This window comes from Salmo salar, chromosome 07 (assembly GCF_965601325.2).
Source record: "Salmo salar chromosome 07, fSalSal1, whole genome shotgun sequence".
In the NCBI taxonomy this organism is placed as follows: domain Eukaryota; kingdom Metazoa; phylum Chordata; class Actinopteri; order Salmoniformes; family Salmonidae; genus Salmo; species Salmo salar.
The window spans coordinates 67540998-67552832 of NC_138297.1; the positions used below are offsets into that span (position 1 = coordinate 67540998).

The 11835-nt window shown below is 41.2% G+C and overlaps 1 protein-coding gene across 1 annotated transcript; it reads right to left on the reverse strand.

Annotated features, from left to right (window-relative positions):
- Positions 1-649: 649 nt before the first annotated feature.
- Positions 650-11536, reverse strand: LOC106609724 (tetraspanin-8). Its single transcript, XM_045722421.2, has 9 exons — positions 11345-11536; positions 11059-11115; positions 10841-10960; positions 10496-10570; positions 10086-10181; positions 9115-9246; positions 7623-7664; positions 1210-1293; positions 650-1024 (listed from the first exon to the last, which is right to left on the reverse strand). The coding sequence occupies exons 1-9, from the start codon at positions 11402-11404 to the stop codon at positions 920-922; spliced, it is 771 nt and encodes a 256-aa protein (XP_045578377.1). The 5' UTR covers positions 11405-11536; the 3' UTR covers positions 650-919.
- Between the last annotated feature and the right edge of the window lie 299 nt (positions 11537-11835).

Here is an 11835-nt window from a genome sequence, read left to right on the forward strand (position 1 = left end):
AATACATTATTGTGTCACTGTCCCAATACTTTAGGAGTTCACTATAGCGGATGTTAGTAAATGCAGTCTACAGTGCTGCTTGCATGGAAGTTTAGTCTCTAGACGTTTGGTTTCTGGACGGACGACACTTTACTGTGGAAATACAATCTAGCAATTTATCTGTGTACAATAAGACATGATTTACAATGTAAACAATAAAGCTCATCTCAGAAAGCTGATTACAAGCCATATTGACAGAAGACAGAAGAGGGAATGATATTGTCAGTGTGGGGCTAGAGCAGAGCTTCCTTATTACGTTGGCTTGCTTCCCAAACGGCACCCTATTCCCTATGTAGTGCACTATTTGTGACCAGAGGCTTATGGGGTAGTAGAGAAGAGGGTACCATTTGGGACACAGCCATTAATTGTTTTTGTCAGTGCGTCTAGAGCAGAACTTCCCTATTACAGTGCTTCATAATGTCTCACTCTAAAGGTCATACTAAGGTCATCCTAAGGACACTTCTTACTCTTCTAGCCTGAATTTAAAGGTAAAAAAAGGCATGACTCTCGTTCTCAGTTAAAAGCTTGATACGTTACTAATCTATTTTCAGTTAAAATCATGACGTTTTGTCCGTTTTAATGGACCATCAGAATGACCAGAAAAGCCATGGACAGACGAAACTTTATTATGATAAAAAAGAAAAGGTTATACACAAATGAAATGAACGGTGAGCAGTGAGTTGGGCCTTTTCATTCCGAACGCTCATATTCTTTTTTTTGGTTGCACCTCGTCTCACGTTGTTCGAGCACCTTCTACTCCTCGCCTCTTGCCAGGATGCCAAAACTGAAACTCTGACCTCATCCCTGGTTATGGGTGTAAGGTCGTCGGTTAAACTCCCACAACTCCCACAACTCCCTCCACATGGCGAATTGCCTGGAATTAAGGTGTGAAACGATATCCATCGTCTATAGTCTCAGGAACTTCAGTAGACTGCACCTTCTTGATCTGACGAATCATCATGCCGGATAACACTAGCCCAATCAACTGTGGGAAGGATGTTACAAAATTAAATTACCCATAACACAGTATGGCTGGAATTCAATCAAACATGGGAGGGACGGGTAAATCAGGGATAAACAACAAAAAAATTACAAAGGAGTTAAATTGAGTTTGGTTGAATATTTGTTATGTATAATGTATTAGAAAAATTATTATAAATAATTCCATACAGAATAAACACCAAATCCCAAGAAGAATCCAAGTCCGGTCTTAAAAGCAGAGTCGAAGTTCTTCAAGATGAGAGGACCACAGGGCTGAGAGGAGAGACACATCCATTGATATTTACATTCATTGGTCCATTAGATATACAGTAAAAGGAGGACTCTAGTCTAGAAGGATATCACTTTGTTTTGGTATAGACATTGCCACATTGCTTCCACCATTTAAAAGTAGTCAACTGGGTGGGGATTTCTATGGGTCGAGAGTGATTTGCCAGTGATCAGAGAGCGTTGCTTTCATCAAATTGGGTTGCCTGTGGTTTGTAAAACAAAGACTAAGGTAATATCCAGGAGCCAAGACCAAGATGTATACCAGGACATTGGTCCTAAGACCCAGACCCAGTGAGTTGAGACCATGACAAGTTAAAGACTGAATTTATGTGGTCTTGATGGTCGCAAGACCAAGATCACTAGATCAAGAGTTCATGGGCCTTTTCTTCAATTGTAAGAAACTCAAGTAGAGTAAACTTGTGTACAGTACTGTACAGTACAGTACAGTACGGTAGAGTACAGTACAGTACAGTACAGTAGAGTATACTACGGTAGAGTAGGGTACAGTAGAGTACAGTACAGTAGAGTACAGTACGGTAGAGTACAGTACAGTAGAGTATACTACGGTAGAGTAGGGTACAGTAGAGTACAGTACAGTAGAGTACAGTAGAGTATATTACGGTAGAGTAGGGTACAGTAGAGTACAGTACAGTAGAGTACAGTATGGTAGAGTATAGTACAGTAGAGTATACTACGGTAGAGTAGGGTACAGTAGAGTACAGTAGAGTATACTACAGTAGAGTAAGGTACAGTAGAGTACAGTACAGTAGAGTACAGTACGGTAGAGTAGAGTACAGTAGAGTATACTACAGTAGAGTAGTGTACAGTATAGTACAGTACAGTAGAGTACAGTACGGTAGAGTAGAGTACAGTAGAGTACAGTAGAGTATACTACGGTAGAGAAGGGTACAGTAGAGTACAGTACAGTACAGTACAGTAGAGTACAGTACAGTAGAGTACAGCACAGTAGAGTAGAGTACAGTACGGTAGAGTAGAGTACAGTACAGTACAGTAGAGTATACTACGGTAGAGTAGGGTACAGTAGAGTACAGTACAGTACAGTAGAGTAGAGTATAATACGGTAGAGTAGGGTACAGTAGAGCACAGTACAGTACAGTACAGTAGAGTATACTACGGTAGGGTGCAGTAGAGTACAGTACAGTAGAGTACGGTAGAGTACAGTACAGTACCGTACAGTAGAGTATACTACAGTAGAGTAGGGTACAGTAGAGTACAGTACAGTACAGTACGGTAGAGTAGAGTACAGTAGAGTAGGGTACAGTAGAGCACAGTACAGTACAGTACGGTAGAGTAGAGTAGAGTAGGGTACAGTAGAGCACAGTACAGTACAGTACAGTAGAGTATACTACGGTAGGGTGCAGTAGAGTACAGTACAGTAGAGTACGGTAGAGTACAGTACAGTACAGTACAGTACAGTAGAGTATACTACGGTAGAGTAGGGTACAGTAGAGTACAGTAGAGTAGGGTACAATAGAGCACAGTAGAGTAGGGTACAATAGAGCAGAATACAGTAAATTAGGGTGGATTACAGTACAGTTTAGGGTACAGTAGAGTAGGGTAGAGTAAATTATGGTATAGTATACTAGGGTACACTACAGTAGAGTATGGTAAAGTAGATTAGGGTACAGTGACGTAGAGTACATTAGAGTAGGGTACAGTACAGTAGGGTACAATAGAGTAGGGTTAATAGAGTAGGGTACAGTAAATTAGGGTAGAGCAGAGCACATTAGAGTAGTGATGCCGTACAGTAGAGTATGATACAGTAGGGTGCAGTAGAGTAGGGTTCATTAGAGTAGGGTAGAGTAGAGCATGGTATGGTAGAGTAGGGTTATGGTACAGTAGAGTAGGGTGCAGTAAAGTAGGGTACAGTACAGTAGAGTAGGGTACAGTAGTGTACAGTAAATTAGGGTGCAGTACAGTAGAGTAGGGTACAGTACTGTATGGATCAGTAGGGTACAGTAGAGTAGGGTACAGTAGAGTAGGATTGAGTGGGGTACAGCAGAGTAGGGACCAGTAAGGTACAGTATATTGTGTTACAGTATTGTACAATAGAGTAGGGTTCAGTAGAGTACAGTGGAGTAGGGTACAGTGGAGTAGGGTACAGTGGAGTAGGGTACAGTGGAGTAGGGTACAGTAGAGTAGGGATAAATCTGCATTGTTTGCTTTTTGGGGTTTTTGACTTTGTTTCTGTATAAGCACTTTGTGACATCTGCTGATGTAAAAAACGTTATAAATAAACTGTGTTCATTGATAGGGTAAAGTAGAAACAGTAGAGTAGGGTACAGTAGAGTAGGGTAGGGTACAGTAGAGTACAGTAGAGTAGGGTACAGTAAAGTACAGTAGGGTAGGGTACAGTAAAGTAGGGTACAGAGGATTACAGTAGAGAAAGGTAGGGTAGAGTAGGGTACAGTAGAGTAGGGTACAGTAGGGTAGAGTACAGTAGAGTAGGGTACAGTAGAGTACAGTAGAGTAGGGTACAGTAGAGTAGGGTAGGGTACAATAGAGTACAGTAGAGCAGGGTACAGTAGAGTACAGTAGAGTAGGGTAGGGTATGGGTACAGTAAAGTAGGGCGCAGTAGAGTAGGGTGCAGTAGAGTAGGGTATGGCGGGGTAGGGTGCAGTAGAGTAGAGTAGAGTAGGGTAGAGTAGAGTAGGGTAGAGTAGAGTAGAGTAGGGTGGGTTACAGTAGCGTAGGGTAGAGTAGGATACAGTATAGTAGGGTAGGGTTGAGTAGGATACAGTATAGTAGGGTAGGGTTGAGTAGGGTTGGGTAGCGTAGAGTAGGATACAGTATAGTAGGGTAGGGTAGAGTAGAGTAGAGTAGGGTGGGTTACAGTAGCGTAGGGTAGAGTACAGTAGAGTACAGTAGTGTAGGGTAGAGTAAAGTAGAGTAGCGTAGTGTACAGTAGAATAGAGTAGAGTAGAGTAGCGTAGTGTACAGTAGAGCAGGGTACAGTAGAGTAGAGTAGCGTAGTGTACAGTAGAGTAGAGTAGAGTAGGGTACAGTAGAGTACAGTAGGGTAGAGTAAAGTAGAGTAGAGTATAGTAGGGTAGGGTACAATAGAGTAGAGTGGGGTAGAGTAGAGTAGAGTAGAGTAGGGTAGGGTAGGGTATAGTAGGGTCCAGTAGAGTAGAGTAGGGTACAGTAGAGTAGGGTAGAGTAGAGTAGATTAGAGTAGGGTAGGGTAAGGTAGGGTGGGTGGGGTAGGGTGCAGTAGAGTAGAGTAGAGTAGAGTAGAGTAGGGTACAATAGAGTAGAGTGGGTTAGAGTAGAGTAGGGTAGGGTAGAGTCCAGTAGAGTAGAGTAGAGTAGGGTACAGTAGAGTAGAGTAGAGTAGAGTAGGGTAGGGTAGGGTAGGGTAGGGTGGGGTAGGGTGCAGTAGAGTAGAGTAGAGTAGAGTAGAGTAGAGTAGAGTAGAGTAGGGTAGGGTAGGGTAGGGTGGGGTAGGGTGCAGTAGAGTAGAGTAGGGTAGGGTAGGGTGGGGTAGGGTAGGGTGGGGTAGGGTACAGTAGAGTAGAGTAGAGTAGAGTAGAGTAGAGTAGAGTAGAGTAGAGTAGGGTAGGGTACAGTAGCGTAGGGTAGAGTACAGTAGGGTAGAGCACAGTAGAGTAGGGTAGGGTAGGGTTCAGTAGAGTAGCGTAGGGTATAGTAGAGTAGGGTAGGGTAGGGTAGAGTAGAGTAGGGTAGGGTAGGTAGGGTAGGAAACAGTGATGAGGGTAGGGTACAGTAGAGTAGAGTAGAGTAGAGTAGAGTAGAGTAGAGTAGAGTAGGGTACAGTAGAGTAGGGTTGAGTCAGGTAGGGTTAGGTAGAGTAAGGTGGGGTAGGGTAGGTTGGGGTAGGGCACAGTAGGGTATAGTAGGGTGGGGTAGGGTAGAGTAGATTAGGGAAGGATACAGTAGGGTAGGGGAAAAGTAGAGTAGGGAAGGGTACAGTAGGGAAGGGTACAGTAAAGTAGGGTCCAGTAAAGTAGCGTACAATAGAGTAGAGTAGGGTTCAGTAAAGTAGGGTACAGTAAAGTAAGGTCGGTAAAGTAGGGTACAGTAAAGTAGGGTTAGGTAGACTACAGTAAAGTAGGGTGCAGTAGGGTAGGGTACAGTAAAGTACAGTAAAGTAAGGCTAATTAGGGTAGGGTACAGTAGTGTAGGGTACAGTAGAGTACAGTAAAGTAGGGCACAGTAGGGTAGGGTGCAGTAAAATAAGATACAGCAGTGTAGGATGCAGTAGAGTACAGTAAAGTCGGGTAGATTAGAGTGGGGTAGAGTGGAATAGGGTACAGTAGGTTAGGGTACAGTAGGTTAGGGTTCAGTAGAGTAGGGTGTAGTAAAGTAGGGTAGGGTAGGGTAGAGTAGAGTAGGGTACAGTAGAGTAGAGTACAGTAGAGTAGGGTGCAGTAGAGTAGGGTACAGTAGAGTACGGTTTAGTAGGGTAGGATTCAGTAGAGTACAGTAAAGTAGGGAACAGTAGGGTAGGGTACAGTAGAGTACAGTAAAGTAGGGTAGAGTAAAGTAGGGTGGGGTAAAGTAGGGTGCAGTAGAGTAGGGTGGGGTAAAGTAGGGTGCAGTAAAGTAGGGTGGGGTAAAGTAGGGTGCAGTAGAGTAGGGTGGGGTAAAGTCGGGTGCAGTAGAGTAGGGTACAGTAGAGAAGGATATGGTGGGGTAGGGTCCAGTAGAGTAGGGTATAGTAGAGTAGGATATGGTGGGGTAGGGTTCAGTAGATTAGCGTACAGTGGAGTAGGGTACAGTGGTGTAGGGTTCAGTAGAGAATGATTCCTCAAAATGTACCGTATTTTATAATTAATATACAGTACATTCGGAAAGTATTCAGAGAAAAAATTGATAACATTTTTTCTCATCAATCTACACACATTACCCCATAACAACAATGCAAAAAAAAGTTTTTAGAAATGTTAGCAAATTTATATAAAAAAATAAACCCAGAAATATCACTTTTACATAAGTATTCAGACCCTTTACTGAAGACTTTATTGAAGAACCTTTGGCAGCGATTACAACCTTGAGTCTTCTTGGGTAAGACTTGGCACACCTGTATTTGGGGAGATCCTCTCATTGTTCTCTGAAGATCCTCTCAAGCTCTGTCAGGTTGGATGGGAAGCGTTGCTGCACAGCTATTTTCAGGTTTCTCCAGAGATGTTCAATCAGGTTCAATTCCAATCTCTGGCTGGGCCACTCAAGGACATTCAGAGACTTGTCCCAAAGCCCCTCCTGCGTTGTCTTGACTGTGTGCTTAGGGCCGTTGTCCTGTTGGAAGGTGAGCCTTCGCCCCAGTCTGAGGTCCTGAGCGCCCTGGAGCAGGTTTTCATCAAGGATCTAGCTGTACTTTGCTCCATTCATCTTTCTCTCGATCCTGACTAATCTCTCAGTCCCTACCTCTGAAAAACATCCCCACAGCATGATGCTATCACCACCATGCTTCACCGTAGGGATGGTGCCAGATTTCATCAAGACGTGACACTTAGCATTCAGGTCAAACAGTTCAATCTTGGTTTCATCAGACCAGAGAATCTTGTTTCTCAAGGTTTGAGAATCCTTTAGGTGCCTTTTGGCAAACTCCAAGCCGGCTGTCATATGCCTTTTACTGAGGAGTGGCTTCCGTCTGGCCACTGTACCATAAAGGCCTGATTGGTGGAGTGCTGCAGAGATGGTTGTCCTCCTGGAAGTTTCCAAATCATTTCCAAATCATGTCCAATTAGGTGAAATGACCACAGGTGGACGCCAATCAAGTTGAAGAAACATCTCAAGGATAATCAATGGGCTTCCGAGTGGTGCAGCGGTCTAAGGCACTGCATCTCAGTGCTAAAAGTGTCACTACAGACCTTGGTTCGATTCCAGGCTGTATCACAACCGTCCGTGATTGGGAGACCCATAGGGCGGCGCACAATTGGTCCAGCGTCATACTGGTTTGAGTTTGGCCGTGGGAGGCCGTCATTGTAAATCAGAATTTGTTCTTAACTGACTTGCCCAGTTAAATTTTAAAAAAGAAACAGGATGCAGCTGAGCTCAATATCAAGTCTCATAGCAAAGGATCTGAATACTTATGTAAATTAGGTATTTCTGTTGTTTTTATTTTTAATACATTTGCCAAAATTTCTACAAACCTGTTGTCACTTTGTCATTATGGGGTATTGTGTGTAGATTAACGAGTAAATTGTTTTATTTAAATCCATTTTAAAATAGGGCTTTAATGTAACATAATGTGGAAAAAGGGAAGGGTTCTGAATACTTTCCGATTGCGTTGCATAGTGTTGTTTTGGCTGACATAAAGAAGCATTACCTCTCTGTAGATCCACATCATTTCAGATTTGTCAGATCTTCCCTGAAGTAACAAAGAACGCAAGAAAAACGTTTAAAATAACATTATTGGATTGAAATTTCTTTGACATACAGTACCAGTCAATAGTTTGGAGACACCTACTCATTCAAGGGTTTATCTTTATTTTGACTATTTTCTACATTGTAGAATAACAGTGAAGACATCACAACTATGAAATAATACATATGGAATCACGTAGTAACCAAAAAAGTGTTAAACAAATCAAAATATATTTTGTATTAGAGATTCTTCAAAGTAGACACCCTTTGCCTTGATGACAGCTTTGCACACTCTTGGCATTCCCTTGACCAGCTTCATGAGGTAGTCCCCTGGAATGCATTTCAATGAACAGGTGTGCCTTGATAAAAGTTAATTTGTGGAATTGCTTTCCTTAATGCTTTTGGGCCAATCAGTCGTGTTGTGACAAGGTAGGGGTGGTATACAGAAGATAGCCCTATTTGGTAAAAGACCAGGTCCATATTATGTTAAGAATAGCTCAAATAAGCAAAGAGAAACGACAGTCCATCAATACTTTAAGACATGAAGGTCAGTCAACTTGGAAAATGTCAAGAAATTTCTTCAAGCGCAGTCGCAAAAACCATCAAGCGCTATGATGAAACTGGCTCTCATGAGGACCGCCACAGGAAAGGAAGACCCAGAGCTACCGCTGCTGCAGAGGATAAGTTCATTAGAGTTACCAGCCTCAGAAATTGCAGCCCAAATAAATGCTTCACAGAGTTCAAGTAACACATGTCAACATCAACTGTTCAGAGGAGACTATGTGAATCAGGCCTTCATTGTCGAATTGCTGCAAAGAAACCACTAAAAAGAAGAGATTTGCTTGGGCCAAGAAACATGCGCAATGGACATTAGACTGGTGGAAATCTGTCCTTTGGTCTGATGATTTCCAATTTGAGATTTTTGGTTCCAACCGCTGTGTCTTTGTGAGACGCAGAGTAGGTGAATGGATGAGATCTGCATGTATAGTTCCCAGCGTGAAGCATGGAGGAGGTGGTGTGATGGTTTGGGGGTGCTTTGCTGGTGACACTGTCAGTGATTTACTTAAAACTCAAGGCACACTTAACCAGCATGGCTACCACAGCATTCTGCAGCGATACGCCATCCCATCTGGTTTGCGCTTGTTTTTCACCGTAGTTTGATTTGTTGAACACTTTTTTTGGTTTCTACATGATTCCATGTGTTATTTCATAGTTTGTATGTCTTCACAATGTAGAAAATAGTAAAAATAAAGAAAAACCCTTGAATGAGTAGGTGTGTCCAAACTTTTGACTGGTACTGTAAATTGTTTTTATTATATGTAACATTTTCTTCTTGTAATATTCCTCGTAATTGAATTAGTTGGTTGCCGGGAGTTATTCCTGCTCAAATCACATAGTTAGGATTAAAAACTCCTAGCCCCATTTAAAACAGCCGACGTGTTTTTTTTACTCACCCAGTTGCCGCCATCTTTAGTCGTTTGCACCTCCATACATTGGGACGGGTCTGACTTGAAACTAGAACATTTACAGGTCTCTGGAATCTTGCTATCCCAGTCTCTGTAACTCATTATTCCACAACACTTACCCTGCAACAGCAAACACAGTTGTCAGTGAACACGAGGTAAGAAACAGTGAACACGAGGTGAGAAACAGTGAACACAAGGTGAGAAACAGTGAACACAAGATGAACACGAGGTGAGAAACAGTGAACACAAGATGAACACGAGGTAAGAAATAGTGAACACAAGATGAGAAACAGTGAACACAAGGTGAGAAACAGTGAACACAAGGTGAGAAACAGTGAACACAAGGTGAGAAACAGTGAACACAAGATGAGAAACAGTGAACACAAGGTGAGAAACAGTGAACACAAGGTGAGAAACAGTGAACACAAGGTGAGAAACAGTGAACACGAGGTAAGAAACAGTGAACACGAGGTGAGAAACAGTGAACACAAGGTGAGAAACAGTGAACACAAGATGAACACGAGGTAAGAAACAGTGAACACAAGGTGAGAAACAGTGAACACAAGGTGAGAAACAGTGAACACAAGGTGAGAAACAGTGAACACAAGGTGAGAAACAGTGAACACAAGGTGAGAAACAGTGAACACAAGGTGAGAAACAGTGAACACAAGGTGAGAAACAGTGAGAAATTTACATTGCTAGTCTTACAAATTGATCATGACACATTAAGACTTCTTTATGAATTGGGTTGCAAAATTCTGGTAACTTTAAAAAAATTCACAGGTTTTCCAGAAATCCTGTCTGACAGATTCCCAGATTACGAAGGGAATGAGCATGAAATCCAGAATGCAGAATCCAGGATTTATGGAAAACCTGTGAATTTAGGGAAAGTTATTCAAATTTTGCCACCTATTTATGAATATTAGTAATTGTGGACAATATGTAGACTTCCACAGTACTTGTACTTGTAGAGCCATGATAGTTTGTCGGTGCTCCGCATCAGCCATCATTTCTGATGTAATTGCAGGGAGGTTTTCTTTAATCAGTTGCATGGCCTTAAATAATGAGGAAAAAATACACATTTTGAGACGATTCATCAATTTAAGATGCTTTTATATTTAATTTAAAGTGTTAATTAAGCCACAAAGTAAATGTACAAAATATAAACTGTGAAATAATAATAAATAATAGCAATAGCTTGTGTCTACAGAACTTTCAAACCCGGCCGTATAACAGCTTAGTTTAAGATAAACAGTGTAAGTGATATATCGGCATAAAATCAATGCATTTTTTTAAAAGAATAATGCAACTATTGACAAATTATGATTTTAATTTCACAGGACTTTTAAATATCTAAAGAAAAGTTTACCTCAGGCATTGAACGAGCCATTTGAAATCCAACAATAAGAAAGAAGATTGTTCCAAAGCCTATTATTCCAAGGAACTGAAAATAAAACACACATTTTCGGCAAACAAACAATTAGTAAATCATACATAATGATACAGTTTTGTTTAATACATTTCTTTAAAATGTTATTATATATATTTTCTGCCACATTGAATTAAATAATGTTACCATGCAACCATATTATTGTCTCTTGCAGGAAAAGTTTGATTTTGTATTTGATTTATAGAAACACTATGGTTAATAAAGGTTAATAATGTGATGTTTTTGAACTGTTTTGTATTGTGTCAATGAGATTCAAGTATTTACCACTCGCAGTATCACAATGTTCTCTTTGTATGCACCATATGCTCCAAGTAAAGAGAGCAGCACAGAAACAACTGCAGTCGATATAATCCATGTCAAGCCAATTGACTCTCCTTGGTCATGCTGGAAAACATGATCACAAGCATTGTCACTGGGGGGTGAGTCAAAGACTTCAGTTTTACAGTTGTTGTTTGTGTTGTTAATTAGTTGGATCATTTCACCTCTGTATTATATGGTGCTGCGATCACTGCCAAAACCAATAGGACACACCCTGCAATCTAAAACACCATGAAAAACGGGTCACAATTTAGAATGCATCAATTAATACATCAAGAAAAGTTAGAAACATACACAATGAAAGTAGTCAAACAACAGAACTACTTTATAAAAAAAATACCAAATAAAGAGGTTAAAAGACACACAGGGAGAAAAATCTATGAATAAACCAACAGGTACACTTAATGAACAATAAAATGTATGAGGTTATCTCATGTTAATATTGCTTACCCCTGACAACATGTTGAATCCAAAGAACAGCTGTTTCAGACATCTGTTGACCTGTGCCATTGTGAACAGAATCAAAGAGCAAAACAAGCTGTTAAAATGATGCTGGGCACACAGAGTATCTACTTGCTTATCTAGCCCCTGTTCTCAAATCAGACTGTTTCAACGGCACACCCTGCTTTAATAATACCACCGCTTGTGAGGAGGGCGGTCTTTCATCTGTATATCTACGGTAAATGACGTTAAAACAGGCAGGGTTTCTGACAGGAACGTTCTGTGACGGCCGTTTACATGATGTTTAGCAGAGCAGGGCAGGATTTGGGCAAACTGCTTGTCAATGGGGAAAGTGACAAACTCGTCGTCCCTTGTTGGCACGTTTTCTCTAAATCGCAAAACATTAGCTATCTTCAAGACAGTTTCTGCAGTAGCTGAATAGATCTTCACTACATGACCATGAAAGTGACAAACTGACACATGTCCATATTTGTCATAAA